The sequence below is a fragment of the Leptodactylus fuscus genome, chromosome 11, assembly GCF_031893055.1.
Source record: "Leptodactylus fuscus isolate aLepFus1 chromosome 11, aLepFus1.hap2, whole genome shotgun sequence".
Taxonomy (NCBI): domain Eukaryota; kingdom Metazoa; phylum Chordata; class Amphibia; order Anura; family Leptodactylidae; genus Leptodactylus; species Leptodactylus fuscus.
Window position 1 is genome coordinate 24693736 of NC_134275.1, and position 22230 is coordinate 24715965.

General features: G+C 44.5%; 1 protein-coding gene across 2 annotated transcripts in view; it reads left to right on the top strand.

Moving 5' to 3' along the window:
• BTK (Bruton tyrosine kinase) overlaps positions 1–20677 on the top strand; it is an 80119-nt gene extending 59442 nt beyond the window's left edge. For both annotated transcript variants that reach the window (XM_075260039.1, XM_075260040.1), the window contains exons 12-18: positions 1512–1583; positions 2798–2969; positions 4326–4542; positions 5192–5256; positions 8354–8472; positions 11176–11333; positions 20412–20677. In XM_075260039.1, the coding sequence (XP_075116140.1) occupies positions 1512–1583; positions 2798–2969; positions 4326–4542; positions 5192–5256; positions 8354–8472; positions 11176–11333; positions 20412–20480 (872 nt within the window). In that variant the 3' untranslated portion in view covers positions 20481–20677. The remainder of the gene's footprint in view (positions 1–1511; positions 1584–2797; positions 2970–4325; positions 4543–5191; positions 5257–8353; positions 8473–11175; positions 11334–20411) is intronic.
• The last annotated feature ends 1553 nt before the right edge of the window (positions 20678–22230 follow it).

The following is a 22230-nucleotide window of genomic DNA, read 5'->3' on the forward strand; positions in this document are numbered from 1 at the left end:
GTGAGGAACCCCTAAGCAAAGACATGATAATGCCAACCTGTTGTGATGTATCACCAGAGGACTGAGCCGGAAATACAATTTGCATGCATTCTCAAAACGAAAAAAAATCCTGCCGGTCCCCGGTAAAAGGTTCCGGCAGGCCCACCTTAGGGTCCGTTGTCCGTGGAATGACTACTGGCCTGGCCTCCATACGCTTGTCCAGTTCCACGACCTTCACTGTTAGTTTCTTCATCTGTGCCACCAGATCTTCAAAGGATGCCATGATACAACAGACAGATGGATTTTTTGGGCTGGTTTTACTGTTACATTCGTGTCTATGCCCAGACCCAGAATCCAGACTGCAGACTACACCGCTAAGGGAACAGGGGAAGGAGACTTTCCCTGACGCTACGGCGGCTAGCTAGGCCCTGCCTACGGGTGGTGGTCAGCTGTTCCCAACCTAGCCTTGGCCCCGACAACTCCTGGCTATCTAACACGAAGGCCTAGCCGACAGATAGGGCGAGAGCTACAAGAGAGTTGGGGACTGGGGATACTAAGGTGGTCAGCCCTACAGAAACCAAATGAATGGAAGCATTCCATTCATTTCTATGGGAGCGTGCTGTTCGGAACGGCTGATCCAAACAGTGTTCGCTCATCTCTAAAAACAAACAGGATGGGATGTGCTGGACAACAGACACGCAGCACAAGCCAATACGTAACAAGAGAATGAGGAGAGGGACAGTGGAGAGGTGAGGAAAGGGTTAACACAGAACTGGGGCAAAACAAACTGGAACCCAAACCTCACAAACACCAAGATAGTGACAGGCAACCAGAACTGAAGGACAGGGCAGAGTAGAAGTGTGGAGGGACAAACTAGACTCACACACAAGGCAACACTCACACCACTTCCTAGTCAGTTGTAGTTCTACCAAAAACAATACTCCTCCATGAGCCACAAATTCTAGGTGGTAACCACAAAAACCAGCAACTAGTGAAGTCAGCCCTCCTCCTAATAAAGGCCCCAGAATTGTCCCATAGGATAATGGTAACGACCAACACCTGAGGTTCGATCCATAGAACCCCAAGTATACTCCAAAGGCTAATACCAGATGCACAAACACATGGTCTAATGGCAAGGAAACCACCAGAAGACCACAGAACCCCGGATCAAATCCCCACCAGAAAAATGCGCAATTTTATTACAAGAATTCAGGTCGTGACAGTCCCCTCTGACTGTGTTTACATGGTTCATGAGAGCAAGGGACTACTAAGAGCAGCAGCGTTTTAAACAATAGGGAGAGCCTTGTGGACAGTAAATATTCCTAAAGTTCCGATTTCGGCACAGGTGCCGGAGGTTGCAGACCCCTACTTTAGACTATTATTGCATGCTTAATAGAATCTCTCCTATGCGATTGCCAAAATGTATATGTGCTGTTTGCTATAGCTATTTAAGAAAATACACGGGTACAGTAAATTTTATGGTAGTGATTTGTAAATGAGTTTTAATACATTTTATTTGCTTTCTTATACAGGATTGATCTCAAGACTTAAATATCCAGTGTGTTCTGTCAGAAGCTCACCATCTACTGCTGGGCTTGGCTATGGTAAGAAGCAAGTGATGTGAACAGTTAGTGCATAAGCCACAAACTGGCAGAAAGTCAATAACTTTCTCTGTATTTCTCAGGCACAGCCAGAAGAGAACATAAAAGTATAAATAATCACATTTTGATTTTTCTGTTAGGTGTTTAGCAGTTGACTCCACTCCCTGTATAGTGGCCGTGCTCTGGTATTGCCACTCTGCTCCCTTTGAAGTCAATGGGAGATGCATTGCCGACACCCAGCAACTATACAGAGCATAGAGCCAATTGCTTGCAGCCCAATGTGGTGTATAATATAGGCATCAGAAACTGCCCCATAATCTGATCCGTGCTGGGGCTGCCTGTTGGCCGCCCACTAATATAGTCTCACTGCTCGTACAGTAAAGAATCCATATGTGTGATGCTACACGTAGAGGATGTCCCCTTGTCACTGGCCTGTGAATAGGTCTTTGTACTGTCCATTCATGTATTTGTACTTTGTGGCAAGATCTCCTCTTGAACAAAATTGTTAATCTGTCTCAGCACTGAAATCCACCCACTCCCCTAATTATCTCGGTCGCTTTTCTCTTCACTCTCTCTAGTTCAGTTAGGTTATCTTTGTAGACTGGGGCCCAAAATTGCGCACAGTAATCTATGTTTGACCCTACTAGTGCTTTGTATAGTGACATGTCTATGTTCTAATTATAAGAATTTATGCCTCATTTGCTGCATACCTTGCTGAAGGTAAGTTTACTGCCAACAGTGTCCACAAGTTATTTTCATCAGTAGTCTTAAGCAGTGTTTTAATATATAATTGTAACACACGTTTGCACAACCAAGATCCATAAACTTTGCATTTATCCACATTAAGGCCACGGTCCCATGTTGTGAAAATGGTCGCGGAAAAAAAGCTGCAGCAAAAAAACTGCGGAAAAGCTGCGTTTTCAAAAACACCCGTATTTTTGAAAATCGGACCATGTCAAATATATCTATGGAAACTCTTGCATTTTCCATATAGAGGCAGAAAGAAGAAAACTGTGAAAATGAAATGAAAAAAACGCGTTTACTGCATTGTTTTTTTTTGCTACGTGGGGACTTAGCCTCGGAATCAGTTCACAAGTGAATTAATGATAGCAATCTAGAAATTAAAGTTAATGAAACATGAATATGATTAGCTACAATTAGAATTATTTTTCATAATGTAAATACATGTATAGTTACATTCTTTGTTTTATTCCAAGGCTCATGGGAGATTGATCCTAAAGATCTGACTTTCTTGAAAGAATTAGGAAATGGACAGTTTGGTGTTGTAAAATATGGAAAATGGCGAGGACAACATGAAGTAGCAATCAAAATGGTTAAAGAGGGCTCCATGTCAGAGGATGAGTTTATTGAAGAAGCAAAGTGCATGATGTAAGTGTAAAACGTCTGACCACAGAGTTCCATTGTTAAGATAGGCTGTATACATAGGCTGTATGAAACATTATTTGTGTGTAAATTATCAATAACTAGGCAACTACAATCAATTTCTACTTCACCATAAGGGTTCAGTCCCAGGGTTATGTTGCAGCATATTTAGGATTAGCTAGTCTGCTACTTATGAAACTATATTTTGATATCCTCTTCTAGTTTTCATAAATTTCTAAGTTATATACCTAATTTTTGTGTCATATTAAAAAAAAACAAAAAACAACACAGCGGTAGCGGCTGTCACCGGGCCCCCTAATGTCCCGGGCCCTGTGGCAGCTGCCTCCGCTGCTTCCCCAGTAGTTACGCCACTGGTCTCTATCGAGAAGCAACTTAAAACATGGCAGTCTCTTCCTCTATCAATCTACTGCAGGATTAATCTCTTTAAAATGATCTACCTTCCCAAATTCTTGCATCTATATGACATGTGCCCTATATTTCTATCCATGACACTCTTCTGCAGATTGGACGCTTCCTCCAGTCTCGCTTCCTCCACCATATTTACTACAATGAATAGGCACATCTTTCTCTGCAAATTGCTTCCGTTGTCAAGTTGAATTGGGAACATTGCATATGGTGTTATGCCAAAGTGCCTTCCTTCTGGTTGGCAGTTCTGTCCTTTCTGCATGACCATTTTGATTTCCCTCAGACATCAGATTTGAGATCAGAGAGTTCTTTGGCTATGGGTGTAAGAGCCTATTCTTAATGAAAGAGCAGGTAGCCAGAGCCTGAGAGGAGTCATCGCCAAAGTTTGCACATGTGCTGTCTATATCGGATTCACCCTCCGAGCTGCATCCTTTATGGCATCTGCCACCATCTTTTGAAGTCATGCACTTGTCCTTGTTAGGTTTCACTATTTTTAGCCAGAAGGATCATTTGTAGCTGGGATTCTAGCCAATGAACAGTGAGGACCCTAGAACGCTGCAACCTTCACGGCATGTGGTCAAACATAAGACTTTTGAAGGAATAAGGCTCCTTAGTGACTAACATAGAAAGTCTATATGCTGATTGTTGATGGCTTAATAAAGATTTATTAATTATTGATGGGTATTTATTGATTATTTGGTAAAGTTTGATGCCAACATAAAGAGGAGATACGATAAATAATATTAATGAACTAAAACTTTTTCCTTAAGGGGTTAATTGAAAGCAGTAGATACAGTATCTATCTATATATGTATAATAAAATACTCGACCACTTATCAAGAGAATTGTATAAAATGACAAAGGGCTCTCCTGAAAGTTCTGACAATAATTCCTAGATGAAATCATGTCTTTTAGTGATCTATCTTTGCTTTACAGGAAACTATCCCATCATAACCTGGTTCAGTTATATGGAGTCTGCACAAAACAACGTCCAATCTTTATCATTACCGAGTATCTCTCCAATGGCTGCCTGCTGTCATACCTGAAAGAGGTCCGCTCACTTGTGGGAACAGGCGACCTTCTGTCTATGTGTAGTGATGTATGCGCTGCAATGAATTATCTTGAGTCTAAACAATTTCTGCATCGTGACTTGGTAAGAAATGTTATGTGCAACATTAAAATGAAATATTTTAGATCTTGATAAAATTACAGTAAGGGTATTTTTCACACTGTCACGTTCCAATTTATGAGCCGGCCGTATTTCCAGGACTGACCATGGCAATGTGAATGAAACTTACCATATATACCCGAGTATAAGCCGACCCGAATATAAGCCGAGGCCCCTAATTTTAGCACAAAAAATTGGGTAAACTTATTGACTCGAGTATAAGCCTGGGGGAGGGGGGGGGGGGAAGGGGCAGCTACTGGAAAATTTCAAAAATTAAAATGGTCGGAGTTTTTGGATGCAGTAGTTGCTGGGTGCTGGGGAAGGGGTGTTTTGGTTGTCTGTCTGCCCCTTCCCTGAGCTTGAGGACTGCTCCCCCCCCCCACTTGGAATTCAGCCAATATTTTCAATATTCAATATTTTTTTTTTATTGCTGACTCGAGTATAAGCCGAGGGGGGCTTTTTCAGCTCAAAAACTGGGCTGAAAAATTTGGCTTACACTTGAGTATATACGGTACTACATAAGAGTGAGTTAGGGGCTGTAGCAGTGGTCAGTTTGGGATAATGTTTCATGGTCGTGTGAATACACCTTTAAATAGCACAAAACTGACAGAGATCTTATTACTTGTTTTTATAGGCGGCCAGGAACTGTTTAGTTGCTGAAGATGGCAAAGTAAAAGTTTCAGACTTTGGTCTCTCAAGGTATAGTGAATTATTTATTGCAGGCTTCTTATTTAGACCTTAGACAAGTTGTCCAGTCCAGACAGGTCATCCAAATCAGATCAGAATTTTTTCTTTATTGTGTGGACAGAATGTATACAGTCCTATGAAAAAATTTGGGCACCCCTATTAATCTTAATCATTTTTAGTTCTAAATATTTTGGTGTTTGCAGCAGCCATTTCAGTTTGCTATATCTAATAACTGATGGACACAGTAATATTTCAGGATTGAAATGAGGTTTATTGTACTAACAGAAAATGTGCAATATGCATTAAACCAAAATTTGACCGGTGCAAAAGTATGGGCACCTCAACAGAAAAGTGACATTAATATTTAGTAGCTCCTCCTTTTGCCTCTAGTCGCTTCCTGTAGCTTTTAATCAGTTCCTGTATGAAGGGATTTTGGACCATTCCTCTTTACAAAACAATTCAAGTTCAGGTAAGTTTGATGGTCGCCGAGCATGGACAGCCCGCTCTCAAATGATCTGAAAACAAAGATTGTTCAACATAGTTGTTCAGGGGAAGGATACAAAAAGTTGTCTCAGAGATTGTCAGTTTCCACTGTGAGGAACATAGTAAGGAAATGGAAGACCACGGACAGTTCTTGTTAAGCACAGAAGTGGCAGGCCAAGAAAAATATCAGAAAGGCAGAGAAGAAGAATGGTGAGAATAGTCAAGGACAATCCACAGACCACCTCCAAAGAGCTGCAGCATCATCTTGCTGCAGATGGTGTCACTGTGCATCAGTCAACAATACAGCGCACTATGCACAAGGAGAAGCTGTATGGGAGAGTGATGAGAAAGAAGCCGTTTCTGCAAGCACGCCACAAACAGAGTCGTATGAGGTATGCAAAAGCACATTTGGACAAGCCAGCTTCATTTTGGAAGAAGGTCCTGTGGACTGATGAAACAAAGATTGAGTTGTTTGGTCATACAAAAAGGCGTTATGCATGGCGTCCAAAAAAAAAAAAGCATTCCAAGAAAAACACATGCTACCCACTGTAAAATTTGGTGGAGGTTCCATCATGCTTTGGGGCTATATGGCCAATGCCGGCACCGGGAATCTTGTTAAAGTTGAGGGTCACATGGATTCCACTCAGTATCAGCAGATTCTTGAGAATAATGTTCAAGAATCAGTGACAAAGTTGAAGTTATGCCGGGGATGGATATTTCAGCAAGACAATGATCCAAAACACTGCTCCAAATCGACTCAGGCATTCATGCAGAGGAGCAATTACAATGTTCTGGAATGGCCATCCCAGTCCCCAGACCTGAATATCATTGAACATCTGTGGGATGATTTGAAGCGGGCTGTCCATGCTCGGCGACCATCAAACTTAACTGAACTTGAATTGTTTTGTAAAGAGGAATGGTCCAAATTACCTTCATCCAGGATCCAGGAACTGATTAAAAGCTACAGGAAGCGACTAGAGGCAAAAGGAGGCTCTACTAAATATTAATGTCACTTTTCTGTTGAGGTGCCCAGACTTTTGCACCGGTGAAATTTTGGTTTAATGCGTATTGCATATTTTCTGTTAATACAATAAACCTCATTTCAATCCTGAAATATTACTGTGTCCATCAGTTATTAGATATATCAAACTAAAATGGCTGCTGCAAACACCAAAATATTTAGGACTAAAAATGATTAAGATTAATAGGGGTGCCCAAACTTTTTCATAGGACTGTATTTGTTTTGTACCTATATTCACTTTGCTTTTTTTTTTTTTTAACAGAAAAGTGGACATCCTTTATCTGGAATAACATTTAACGATTAATTTATAATGTGTGTCTTTTTTTTTTTTTTTTAAAGGACGCAATTGCCCTCCACTATTTGGGCAATGTAAAAAAAAACAAAAAAAAAACAAGAAATATCCGAAAGCAGTGGAATCACAATTTCCTTGAAGTGTATTGGAACATTAAACATCACAGTTCTTTTTAGTGAATTTGGTACATGGAAATACAGAGGGGCAGACCGCCCTCTGCCTAAAATTAGCACCTAAGCTCATGGGACTTTCGTTGCACCACTGAATTTAACTATATAGCAGTGATTCCTGACCAGTATACAGCAGCACAATGAAGTGTCAAGATGCTCCACTGTACTACAGAGAAAAAAAAAGAAAGCCGCCCCTCCCCCCAAATATAAAAAGATACCAAACCCAGCTATCTTTAGTTGCATGATGGGGCTCACCTATTTAGGACACACAACCCCACTGGCAGATCAAAGAAACTTCCTTATTTGGCTCCTGTGCAGTGTAACACCTCCTTTTTTGGCCCCCACACCTGGCTATCTTTAGTTGTGTGATGGGACCCCCCCCTAATTAGGACATGCCCACCCATCAGCAGATCAAAAACACCCCTTATTTGGTCCCCACATAATATAACACTATCTTTGACCAATCACATGATACATACCTCCCTTTTCTGGCCCCCTACACAGTAAATAACCTATTGTTATGGCACACAAAGCATATGACCCCTTTTTTATGGTCCCCACTCAGTATTTGAACCACTTTTTTAACCTCCCCATATAGCATACGATTCTCCTTTTTATGGCCCCCACATAGGTTATGGACCCCCTTTTATACCTCCCACACAGGACATGATCCTTTTTTTTATGGCCCACATGTAGTATATTACTCCCCCCACACACACATAGTTTAGGAACCCCCTTTGTTTTACCCCTCCCCAATGTATATAACCACACATAGTATCTGATCCCCCGTCCCTCTCATCCCTGTAGAGGTTAGGTCTTTACCAACAATTTTCACTCACCTGTCCACACTCCTGTCCAGGCCGCCATCTGCAGCCACCTCCAGAGCAAGCTGTAGCCGACGTTGAAGAACTCTAGGGTGCGGGAGAGTGTCCTGACATAAATACTGGCATACACCATGTCTATTTAGGACATATTCAGTTGATCTCTGTATCAGATATGTCCTATAAAGATAATCAGCACATAATTTGAGCTCTTTTGAGTAAAAATTATTTATTTATAATTTAGAAATAGTAACTTTAACCATTTAATGTAAAATCTGCACAGCTGTCATTTGAACATAAATCCTGGTTTTGTCTTGGCCAGGTATGTATTGGATGATGAGTATACAAGCTCACTGGGCTCAAAATTTCCTGTCCGTTGGTCTCCTCCTGAAGTTCTTCTATACAGCAAGTTCAGCAGTAAATCAGATGTGTGGTCATTTGGTAAGTGATATGAAAACAGATTTTCCAGCTCTTTCAGTAACCTCACATTTGTGCTACCATCTTATGTTGCAATAAAACAAAAATATTTGAACAAACCTCCCAGTTCAGACCTGTAAAAAAAAATTGTAACCTAAAATTGTGAGAGTATGCATGTCTATGAAGCTCTGGTGTTCTTGAATGCAGTTTGGAGCAGTACTCCTACCATGAAGACCCTCAGCACCATTACCTCCATCTTCAATGAACCAAGCATTGGCAAACACCAGTGTACATGTGGACAAAGTCCTTATTTCCTGCCTCTCCCATCTCTTAAAGGGGTATTCCCACCTCACATACTCAGCAGTCTTCACTCTTGTAAAATCTTCTTTCTTCCTGGTTTCTTGCATAATTTGGTGGGCGGGGTTTCACAGGCAACCTGCCGTTTAGCTCCGCCCCCCAAATTAGTATGTAGCTCCGCCCACCCACATTGGACTATGAAGTACAGGCAGCAGCAACTCCATTCTGTGTTACATACAGAGACTGCCTGTCTCTGCCATAATGAACACAATTGTATTAGCTAGCCTGATAACTGGGAGAACAGAAGAAATGAAAGCAGCTCCTCTCCTCTATCTGATAGCAGGACCTAGGTCACATGGTGTAGACACAGGAATAGCTAGATACACAGGCTCGCTCCCTGCACTTAGCCCCTCCTCCCTCCCCCCTCAGAGCAGCAGACACATCATTTGACTCAGGAGCAGCTAAGTCAGGGCTGTGGCCACAAAGAATTGAATAAAGTAAGTGGACAAACAAAGCAGTTTTGCTGAAGCAGTGTATTTAGGAAAAGTCTTACATCCACATTAACCAGCAGTATAGATAGGATCCTTGTGATGGGACAACCCCTTTAACCTCTTCCCGACATTTGCCATACTAGTATTAGTATGGCGGATGTTGGGTGTTTAAATATGGTGGCTGCCATAGCTGCTGAGTGTCTGCTATTTTATACTAGCTTTTACCCGCGACTTCGTCTGCGGTGATTTGAGAATTGGGTGGACACAGACGTGTGAAACTGTAAAAGTGCTTTAAAAAGTTTGGTGGGCTAGCAAATGTGATGTGATGTGTTATATTGTGTATGTAGTGATACAGACAATGTGATGTGTTGTATTGTGTATGTCGTGATACAGACAATGTGATGTGTTGTATTGCGTATGTAGTGATACAGACAATGTGATGTGTTGTATTGTGTATGTCGTGATACAGACAATGTGATGTGTTGTATTGCGTATGTAGTGATACAGACAATGTGATGTGTTGTATTGTGTCAGACAATGTGATGTGTTGTATTGTGTATGTAGTGATACAGACAATGTGATGTGTTATATAGTGGAAAGCTATATGTAAATGTGAGTGAGTAGAGTGAGGGCTACTCCTGAGGTGACAGTAAGGAGTGTGCAGGCAGGTTGAGGCAGGAAATGGCAGGCAGTGTGTGTAAGTCTATAGCTGGGGCTAGGAGTCCTGCTTTTGTGAGTCTCCTGCTAGGAAGCCATGTTGTTTAGTGGCACCAAAAGTAGCCTGTGACTCAATCCTAAGGGAAAACTATGTTTGTGGAAAATTGCACGCAAATCCGTCCAGGCGTTTTAGCGTGATTGAGGAACAAACAACCAAAATCACAAACATCCAAACACACAAACTTTCACACTTATAATATTAGTAGGATAGCCGACACCCAGCACTATTGTCCGCGATTGTTGCCCACAGGACCCCTGCAAATCAGCTGTACTGAGACAGCGTGGTGCGTGACAGCGTAGGTAAATCATGTGCAACATGGTTCCTGGAATTGTTAAAATTACCGGTAGCCGCTGTACTGTCCCAGAAAAGCTGATCTGCACAGGTCCTGGCTTTCAGAACCCTGCAGATGTAATATTGATGACCTATCCTAAAGAACGGCCAGCAATATTAGAAAGCTAGATAAACAATTTAAGGCCAGAGCATTTTACAGTAAAAATCGTGGCATTTTACAGTATTTGCAGAGTGGATGGGATTCATGCGCATCCATTGCCCACTTTGCGGAAAAAAATCGCAGCGCGGACATGCTGTGATTTCCAAAACCCTTGCGTTTTTTTTAATTGCAGCATGTTAATTATATTTACGGAGACAATGGTGGCTTTGCTATAGACATAATTGTAACAGAGAGTCCGCGGAGGAAAACTCCGTGAACTTTCTGTTGAAAGCGCTTCGGGGCCTTAGCCTAAAACACATTTATTTTTATTAATAAAACACATTCGATTCCTGACATTCTCCTGATCAATTTAGTGCTCTTTTTAAAAATCTGATATGACCCTAGGAAAATTATATGTAAACCAAGTAATTCTCCAAGTGGGCGGAAACCTTATGTTTTTTCTATGTGAAATTAAAAGGTTCCTGCCCACATGTAGAATCAGAGCTGGTTTACAAATAATCTCCTAGGGGCCGGATCTTTGGAATGGGTGAATAGATTTATGTTCGTTAGCATTTTTTACTTGGTGACAATGTATCCAAATAATGGGATTAAAATCCACTGTAAAAGAAATCTAATTCCAAAATATATTCTGGTAAATAATGCTAAATCAATATAATAGATATATACAGTATATAAAATAGAAAATATAGATTCCGGTCTGGCTGATAACATTTGACTTTAAAACTAAACATTTTAACCTAAAACTATGAAATACCCTTTTTATTTTTTAGGTGTTCTGATGTGGGAAGTTTTTACATTCGGAAAAATGCCCTATGAAAGATTCAATAACAGTGAAATTGTGGAACAAATAATAAAAGGCGTTCGATTATACAGACCTCAGCTTGCAACAGAAAAAGTGTACAGTGTGATGGTTAGCTGCTGGGAAGAGGTAAGAGTAAGGGGCTGTGGATATCACTTTTTTGACACTCATTTAGGGGGTAACCATTTTTTTTTAATGTAGATTGTGAGCCCTACATAGAGCTCACAATGTACGTTTTTTTCCCTATCAGTATGTCTTTTTGGAACATGGGATGGAAATCCATGCAAACATGGGGAGAACATACAAACTCCTTGCAGATGGTTTTTTTGCCCTTGGTGGGATTTGAACACCAGGACTCCAGTGCTGCAAGGCTGAAGTGCTAACCACTAAGCCACCATGTGGCCCCCGTGGAGGCTACAAATGAGGAAAATGTATGCAAACAGAGGGTCATTGGTTTACACAGGGTTAATATAGTTTCTTTTGTTTTTCTGTCAGCACAAAAGAATTATATACTGCCTTTTTGTGTCCAAGAAAATATGGACAGAAATTGATCTGGTATTTTTTTTATTTTAAATGCTAAACTCTATGAAGACAGAGGGCTATGAGTTTGGATCCATTTTCATAAATTTTTAGCATCTATTAAAGGGGCTCTATCAGCAAAATCATGCTGATAGAGCCCCACATATGCATGAATAGCCTTTAAAAAGGCTATTCAGGCACCGCTAAAGTTATATTAAACTACCCCCCCCCCCCAGTTTTAAAATAATACCCTAAAAAAGAATGTGATCAACTTACCCATCGTGCACGGTGGGCAGGTATTCAGGGTCCGCTGTCTTCTTCATCCACACCTCCTCTTCCTGCGATGTCCTCGGTCCCGTCTAAGTCGCGAACTGACATTGCTAAAAAGTGGCCTGGGCGCATGCGCAGTAGCATGCTGCTTCTACTACGGCTACTGCACCCACTGAGTGTGGGGGTTAAAGTGGAGGTAGAAGAGCTGAGTGTGGGGGTTAAAGTGGAGGTAGAAGAGCTGAGTGTGGGGGTTAAAGTGGATGTAGAAAAGCTGAGTGTGGGGGTTAAAGTGGAGGTAGAAGAGCTGAGTGTGGGGGTTAAAGTGGATGTAGAAGAGCTGAGTGTGGGGGTTAAAGTGGAGGTAGAAAAGCTGAGTGTGGGGGTTAAAGTGGAGGTAGAAGAGCTGAGTGTGGGGGATAAAGTGGAGGTAGAAGAGCTGAGTGTGGCGGTGAAGATGGCAGAGTAGTTTGAGGTCATAAAGTCTCACCCAAAAGGTTCACAACATTTGTGAAACATTTCTCTAGACAAATCAATTGTCAAGCAGCAAGATGGCTCACATGATATTCTTGTTTTTCAACATTAGAAGTTTATTGAAAGTTTTACAAATTTTTACAAAACTGGGGAAAGAAAGGGGGGGACGGGGGAAGGGGGGGATAATAAACAAAGGAGTCAAATAAAGGCGGAAGGGAGGGGAGGGGGCGGGGAAAAAAAAAAGGGGGGTTACAAGGTGAAAAACCAATAAAGAAAAACAATAAACCAAAACAGGCAAACACTCTGACGCAGCAGAGCTGAAGAACAAAGCATATTCAAAAAATCTCAGAGCAAATGGAAATCAAGTATCATAGGGAGTAGTAACACGTTGAGCAGACAAAACGCACAGGGGGACACTACACAGGGGACACAGAAGGGAAGAGGGAACGGAAGTTGGCAGAATAGTAAAAATGGTTCCAAAGGGCCCAAGTCTGACGATGCTTAGTATCATCCTGTCGGAGCTCAGCAACCAGGGTCTCCATCGTTCGAAGAGCTAGCACTTCATTCAGCCAGCAAATGAGCGAGGGAGGGGTCGTGGACTTCCACAACCTGGGAATGACAGAGCGCGCTGCCACCAACAAAAATCCGAGAAGTCTACGGGTAGGTTTAGAAAACGTCCGGGAGAACAGGGAAAGAAGAAGCGGGGCCGGGTCATCCTCCAAGTCAATCCCCGTCACCTGCCGAATAACCTGTCTGACCCCAGTCCAAAAAGGGCGTAATAGAGGACACCCCCACCAAACGTGTGCCATCGTGCCGCGGTCGGATAGACATCTCCAGCACCTATCAGAGGTGGAGGGGTAGATATCATGCAAGAGGGCTGGAACTTGATACCATCTGGAAAGTATCTTAAAATTGGTCTCCTGCGCCCTGCATGATATAGAGAAAGTATGACATGCACGAAATGCCGAAGACCACACATCAGGAGGGAATGAGGTCCCCAGTTCCCTCTCCCACCCACCAGTAAATGACGGAAGCGAATCCTCAGACCCGTCCAGTAAGAGACCATACAGAAGGGAGACAGTATGGGAGGGAGGAGTGGAAGAGATACAGAGACGTTCGAACAGCGACAAGGATCTATGAAGATCCCGAGAGGGCCGTAAAGAGGAATAGAAATGAGAAAGCTGGGAGTATTGCCAAGAGGAGAGAGGTGTATCTGAACCAGAGGATTGAGCCAAAATCTCAGAGTGGGAAAGAAGCGAAGAGGCAGAAGTGACTTGTTTAAAGCGAAGGGTGGGAGAGCCGACGCGATAAGATAAGAAGGAAGAGCCCAACGCTGCAGGAAAGTCCGGGTTACCCGATATGGGAGTCATGGGGCCATCGTTCGTATAGAGGAGACGCATTGCACTATATCTACGGCACACTCCCATAGTCTGGCGCGCTATATAGGGAAGCGAATACCGTTTATCATCGGTCCAATATTTCTCATGGAGCCAGGGAAGTGCAGTGAGGGGGACAGGGCTCAATGAGTCCTCGAGGGAAACCCAGAGCTTAGTCTTAGCCGAATGATGCCAATCAAGAATACGCGTGACGACCGCTGCTAGATAGTATTTCAGGCAGTCTGGAGCCGCCAGGCCTCCTTTTCGTTTGGAACGAGCTAGCGTACCGCGAGCAATACGGGGGGGTTTCGAGGCCCAAACAAATTTGGTGAATGATTTGTTAATTACCGAGAAAAAACACGAAGGCAGGATCACCGGGACAGTCTGAAAGAGATACAGCAACCTAGGGAGGACATTCATTTTCAATAAATTAATGCGTCCCAGCCACGAGAGGCCCTTGGTGTCCCAGCGCTCAAGATCAGACCGCAAAGTGCGGAGTATGGGAAGAAAGTTCAGCATATAGGTATCTCCCAAATTACGGGGCAACTGCACTCCCAGATACTTAATGGATCTGGGGGACCACGAGAACGGAAAGGAAGAGCGCAAGGCACCAAGGGTCAACGGAATCAGTGAGACATCTAAGGCTGTGCTCTTCGTCAAATTGATCTTATAATTACTAAAGAAACTGTAAGTACTAATCTCCTTAAGAACGGACGGAAGTGAAGTAAGCGGGCTGGTGATGAACAGGAGAACGTCGTCTGCAAAAGCAGACACCTTAAGATGACAGTTACGCATCTGCAGGCCTCGGATATCAGGGTTGTTCCTAATAGCGACTAAGAGATGTTCCATTACTAGTGCATATAGGAGAGGGAAGAGCGGGCAGCCTTGCCTAGTACCATTATAAATAGTAAAGGGGGAGGAAAGCGAGCCATTAACCCGGACCCGAGCCATAGGAGAACTGTAGAGAGCCTGAATGCGCGCGAGCATGGCTGGGCCGAGGCCTATTTGAGACAAGGTAGCCTCCAAGAACTTCCAGTCCACCCTGTCAAAGGCCTTCTCCGCATCAAGAGACAACAGCATCATAGGGGTTCGAGAGCGCTGTGCATGATGAATTGCAGAGAAGGCCCGCAGGGTGTTGTCCCGGGCCTCCCTACAGGGGATAAACCCCACCTGATCAGGATGTACAAGCTCTCCCATGAACGGGCTCAGGCGATTGGCAATCAACTTGGCATAAAGCTTAGCGTCAGTGTTCAGGAGCGAGATTGGTCTATAATTAGCACAGAGCAAATGGTCCCTGCCTTCCTTAGGTATTACAGTAATATGGGCTTGGAGGAAAGCAGGGGGGAAGGGGACCCCAGAGGTAGAGGAGTTAAACGCGCGCAGGAGCGGTTGCGTCAAATCAGCCTTAAGCACCTTAAAAAACCGTGCCGTATAGCCATCAGGGCCCGGACTCTTACCCCCGGGGAGGGAGGCAATACCCAGTTCCAGCTCACTCGCAGAAAAGGGAGTTTCCAGAGCATCCACATCCTCAGTGCGCAGAGACGGAAGGGCAGTACTAGCGACATATTGAAAAAGCGAGGTTCCAGCGGCAGGAGCCGGATGAACCATACCCGGGGGGGGGCAAATGATAGAGGGAACTATAATACTCCTGAAAGGCCGCGGCAATAGCAGATGTGGTATGGGTAATAGAACCCGAGGATGATTTAAGAGCCATGACATGCTGGGCTGCATGGCGCTCCCGAACTGCCCGCGCTAGCAGGCGGCCCGCTTTGTTACCCCATTCATAAAATGAGCGCTGACCTAATAGACGAAGCCGCTGGTGTTTCCGTTCAAGAAGGGACCTAATCTCTTGACGCGTAACGGTCAGAGACGCCAAAGTCGCCTGCTGGAGCGTACGCTTGTGCTGGGCTTCTAAAACTGCCAGATCGCTCAAGAGAGAGCGAAGCTTCAGGCCAGCTTCGCTCTTTAGACGCGCACCATGCTTCATTAGCACTCCGCGGAGAACGCACTTCAGAGCCTCCCACTGTATCGATGGGGTGGTGACGTCACTCGAGTGATCCTGTACAAAGTGAGAGACAGAGAGCTTCAGCTCCGCCAAACACTGCGGGTCAAGAAGGAGCGATTCATTCAATCTCCAAGTATTAGACCGCGAGCTAGCGACAGGCGAACGAAAAGCACAGGAAACTGGAGAATGATCAGAGAGAAAGGCAACACCAATAGAGGCCACCGAGACAGAGGACAGAAGATTATGAGAAAAGAAGATATAATCAATCCTACTGTACGAACCATGAGGGTGGGAGAAAAAGGAATAGTCCCTGTCGGTCCGGTGGAGGATTCGCCAAACATCACACAACAGCAAGGCGTTTAACGCCTTCCGGACCTTATTTAGAGCGCCATAAGAAATCTGGGACCTACCCGTGGAGGTATCCAGCAAAGGGTTAAGTGGGAGGTTAAAATCCCCGCAGACAATCGTGTGACCCCTGGCAAAGGACTGGAGGGCAGACAGCAGAAAAGGAACCTGATCAACATTGGGAGCATATACACTCACCGGCCACTTTATTAGGTACACCTGTCCAACTGCTCGTTAACACTTAATTTCTAATCAGCCAATCACATGGCGGCAACTCAGTGCATTTAGGCATGTAGACATGGTCAAGACAATCTCCTGCAGTTCAAACCGAGCATCAGTATGGGGAAGAAAGGTGATTTGAGTGCCTTTGAACGTGGCATGGTTGTTGGTGCCAGAAGGGCTGGTCTGAGTATTTCAGAAACTGCTGATCTACTGGGATTTTCACGCACAACCATCTCTAGGGTTTACAGAGAATGGTCCGAAAAAGAAAAAACATCCAGTGAGCGGCAGTTCTGTGGGCGGAAATGCGTTGTTGATGCCAGAGGTCAGAGGAGAATGGCCAGACTGGTTCGAGCTGATAGAAAGGCAACAGTGACTCAAATAGCCACCCGTTACAACCAAGGTAGCCAGAAGAGCATCTCTGAACGCATAGTACGTCGAACTTTGAGGCAGATGGGCTACAGCAGCAGAAGACCACACCGGGTGCCACTCCTTTCAGCTAAGAACAGGAAACTGAGGCTACAATTTGCACAAGCTCATCGAAATTGGACAATTGAAGATTGGAAAAACGTTGCCTGGTCTGATGAGTCTCGATTTCTGCTGCGACATTCGGATGGTAGGGTCAGAATTTGGCGTCAACAACATGAAAGCATGGATCCATCCTGCCTTGTATCAACTGTTCAGGCTGGTGGTGGTGGTGTCATGGTGTGGGGAATATTTTCTTGGCACTCTTTGGGCCCCTTGGTACCAATTGAGCATCGTTGCAACGCCAAAGCCTACCTGAGTGTTGTTGCTGACCATGTCCATCCCTTTATGACCACAATGTACCCAACATCTGATGGCTACTTTCAGCAGGATAATGCGCCATGTCATAAAGCTGGAATAATCTCAGACTGGTTTCTTGAACATGACAATGAGTTCACTGTACTCCAATGGCCTCCACAGTCACCAGATCTCAATCCAATAGAGCATCTTTGGGATGTGGTGAAACGGGAGATTCGCATCATGGATGTGCAGCCGATAAATCTGCGGCAACTGTGTGATGCTATCATGTCAATATGGACCAAAATCTCTGAGGAATGCTTCCAGCACCTTGTTGAATCTATGCCACGAAGAATTGAGGCAGTTCTGAAGGCAAAAGGGGGTCCAACCCGTTACTAGCATGGTGTACCTAATAAAGTGGCCGGTGAGTGTATATTAGCAATCATATAAACAACACCTGAGATTTCACAGATAAGAAATAAGTACCTCGCTTCACTATCCGCTAAAGAATCTAAAATTTTCACTGAGAGATTTTTTTGAAAAAAGACGGCTACCCCCTTAACCTTACCCGAAGCGCTGCTACTATGGAACCATTGCGGAAAGTATCTATTCTTAATCGCGGGAGTACAGGTAGCCAGGAAGTGAGTTTCTTGCAAACATAAAATTTGCACCCTACGTTTGTGGGCATCATACAATACTTGTGAACGCTTTTCCGGGACATTGAGCCCCTTAACATTGAAAGAGGAGACGGTTATATCCGACATTGGGGAGGAACAAAGAACAAAAAAGACACAGGAGGGAAGAACGGAAGGGGGGGGAGGGAGAGCAAACGACACAAGGAATACACGAGAACTAAAGACCAGAGAACAGAGACCTCAAGAGAGCCAGAGACCTCACACACAACACAGAATAAGAACACAAAAAGAGGGCTTGCGGGGTACCCTCGGGGGAAAGCTAGGCGACAGGAGCACAAGTCTCCAGATGACCCCGCACTGCAGGGACACAGCTATGTGGGGACAAAGAAGGCAAGCCACGCGGCCAAAAGCAGAGCACCAGAAGAGAAACACACAAGGAAGAGTGAAAGGCACAAGCAGAAGAGAGAGCAGCTCCGGCTCCGACACACGGGCATCTGAATAGACTAGTAACATACAATAAGTAGAAAGCGGCTAGAGGACTAGGGCAATTAACATATAAGTGTGGGCAAGAACAAATAAAGGATAAAAGTAGAAAAAGTCATCACAATAAAACAGGATATGGAACAAACTCACAGAGTCCGGTCACAGACAACCAAAATGCAACGTAGATAGTCACTTCTGGGACCCCCGGATCGAGGAGGGTCTGCGCTGACGTTGAGGCCTTTGAGGACGTAGGGGGCCTGAATCACCTAAGTCTTCTGCAGCATCCCATTGCAGGCGGAAAGGGCCAGACCGATTAGGATCGGCAAGCAGGGAAGACCAGTCAGGAAGTTGCAAAGGTGGTAAACCCAGGGATCGCAGAAGGTTCGGAAGATCATCTGGATGGGCGAGAGAGCGCAGTCGGCCACCCCGGCGGACTTGTAATGAAAATGGAAAACCCCAGCGGTAAGGAATTTTACGCTCCCGGAGGAGAGAGAGGAGAGGCTTCAGGGCTGCACGTTGCCGAAGAGTGTACCTGGATAGATCCGGATAAATCGATAGAGAAGATCCCTCAAAGTCCACTGTGCCAACATCTCTAATCTTATGCATGATTGCGTCCTTGGTAGCATAAAAATGAATCCGGCAAATGACATCTCTTGGTTTACCGGGGTCCTCACTGCGGGGGCGGAGAGCCCGGTGAGCACGGTCCATCTCAATATGAGAGTCAGGAGGGCGCCCCAATAGCGAGTTAAAGATGCCAGACAGAACCGGAACCAGATCTGCAGTTTGAACTGATTCTGGGAGGCCCCGAATGCGGATATTGTTGCGGCGGTTGCGGTTCTCGATATCATCCATGTGAGAAACCAAATTACAGATTTGCGCGGAGTGGACCGCCATTTGCTGTTGGATGGAGTCGAGAGAGGAGGATGTGGCAGACCGAGAATCCTCCAGGACCTGTACTCGTTGTTGTAAATCAGAAATGTCCGTTTGGACCACACGCAGGTCCTGGCGCCAGGCGCTCTTTAAATCAGAAGCAAGACTGTCCATGTCCCTCCGGCTTAGGGCTAGTAAGGCCTGTAGTTCTGGAAACTTCCGCAGGGTCAGAGCAGCCTCCTCAGGTGGAGGGAGATGAGAAACAAAAACAGGGGCCTCCGCACGGAGGGTAACAGCAGGAGATGTAGATCCAGGCACCCCTTCAACAACAGCTGGGGGGAGCGAACCCGCCACGGAGGGAAAATCAGGGCCAGGAGCAGAGGATACCAGGCCTAGACCGACAGGCGGGCAGAGGTGATGTCCAGGTTGGGGGCTGGCACCCCATGCAGATGCAGCCTCCAGGGACCCCTGAGGCCTTATGGAACCGTGGAGTTGTGGAGGTGAAGACTGAAGGGTCCTAGGAGTGGACCTGGGGTCAAATGGCGGGGAAGCAGGAGCAGAGAGCAGAGGTGCCGCTGACGCCGCTGCTCCCTGTGGAGCATCACACATGCGGTGCACGGGAGAATCAGAGGAGGAACCAGCTGGGGCCAGAGCAGGAGAGACAGCCGCAGGTACCTGTGATCCTACTGCAGGCAGCGTGGAGGGCCCCGGAGCGGTCGATACCTGGCATCGGAGATCCGGCATAGAAGAGGAGAGGGAGCCGGACAGTTCGCGCAGGCGCACACGCGCCGAGGAGGAAGATGGCGCCGGCGGCGGGCAGTAGGCCGCATCCTGAACGGGCCCCTGCCGCCCCGACCGCGGGGTGAAGAAGGCCGGAATCTTCCCAGGAGATGGAGGAAGGGCAGACGAATCCCCCTTGGAGCGCTGTGACCGGGATTTGCCCATTTCGCCGCCAGAAGAAGCCCAAGTCCCGGAGCCTAGAGCGGAGCTCCTAAGGTAAGCTGCCGCCCGCGTGCATGCCAAGCCACGCCCCCCCGATATTCTTGTTTTTTGTATTTTCTGCTCTTGCTACCCATTCCTTGGCTATACAGAGAGTACTATTTATAGCAATATCATAATCAATTAGCATAATCAATTTTGCCATAATCCAGAACAATGGGGTTTCAAAAACACACATGTACCAAGCTCATTGTTTTACAGAAATGCTGTGGATTTTCCCCTCTCACCTATTTGTTTCTTTTATTTTTCACAGAAAGTGGATGACAGACCAAGTTTTCGAAACCTAAAGGCAGCAATTTTGGAAATTATGGAAGAAATGTAAAACTAGTCTTCAGATTAGCAATTCTAAATAACTACATTCACTGAACTGTCTTTGTGATCTATGATGTAATTTTGCTAGGACTGTGTGATGTAGTTGCTGTAAGAGCAATTGGAGTGGAATTGATTTCAACAATTGTTAAATTTCTTTTTTATTTATAGAAAACTGTTTATCACGTTGCATTTCTTGTCCCATTTCAGGAATTATTATGTATATATGTGCACTCAAATATCCATATATAAAATGTACATGTATTTACATGCAGTGTAATGTGTCATGTTTAACATGCAGACCGAACTGTGGGCAGAAGGTGATTGAGCAGGAGAAGCTTAGCAGATTGATGTATAGAAAATTCAGCACAATCTATCATTTTTTTTTACACTTTCTGGTTTAATAAAGCTCAATGATTGTTAGCTATCTCTATTGCACATTAATATATGCATACATATAGGCTGTCAGTCACTCAATAGGACTACCTATTGGACTCCTAAATTGAGAGTCAGAGAGAGTTCATACTAACGTTGCTAATGTCTGTTGCTGTCTTCCATTATAGTCCTGCATGCAAGTAAGGCAGATGCCGAGTATTTAACTATGGCGGCCGCCCGGGAGTCAGACGGCCGCCATAGTTGCCTGGTGTCTGCTGTGTCATACAGCAGACACCATGCGCTAATGCCCACGGTTGGTGTCCACACCGCATTAACCTTTCTGGCGAAAAAACTGACCGAGGCGCCATTTTCCTCTCTGCGCATGGACGCCACCATTTTGCCAGTGATCACCGGCACCTGGAGCAAGGTTCAGGGCCAACCTCACGTTGGCATGGCAGCTGGGAGCCTTGTAAAGGCTTCCCAGCCTGTCTGCAGTGATTGTCTGCAGTGAAATGACGATTTTTTGCATTGCATTAGTGATCAGACCCCCTAGGGTTCAAGACCCCTAAGGGGATCTAATAAATGCAATAAAAAAAAGTTTAAAAAAATATTTTAAAAAATTAAAAAGTATTAAAAATTCAATTCACCCCCCTTTCACTAGAACACATATAAAAGTACTTAAATACTGTTAAAAACCTACACATTAGGTATCCCTAATGCCCGCTTTATAAATCTATAAAAATATTTTTCCTATACGTTAAATGCCATAGTGGGAAAAAAAAGTCAAAAGTGCCAAACCACCATTTCTTCATTGTCTTGCCTCTGATAAAATTTTGAATAAAAAATGATCAAAGCCAAAGCAATTCCCCCAAATGGTATAACTAAAAAGTACACCCGGCCCCGCAAAAAAAGACGCCCTATACATCCCCGTACACAGAAGTATAAAAAAAAGCTACAGGTGTAAGAATATGGCAACTTTTAGAGAAAAAAAATGGCACAATTTTGGATTTTTATTAAGCGGTTAAAATGTAAATAAAAACATATAAATTTGGTATCCTCGGAATCGTACTGAAACATGGAATACAGGTGATGTCAATTTGTCTGCACAGTGAAAGGCATAAAAACGATTTGCGTAAGAAAATGCACTTTTTCTTCAAATCCACCCCATTCTGAATTTTTCCCCAGCTTACCAGTACATTGTACAAAATAATTAATGGTAGCATCATGAAATAAAATTTGTCATGTAAACATCAATCCCTCCGCCATGAGAGCGGAAAAATAAAAAAGTTATGGGGTTTGGAAGCGGGTGAGTCAAAAATGAAAATCAAAAAATGCCGTCGGCGGGAAGGGGTTAAAAACATAAAAAAGATCAAAACTGATGATAAATT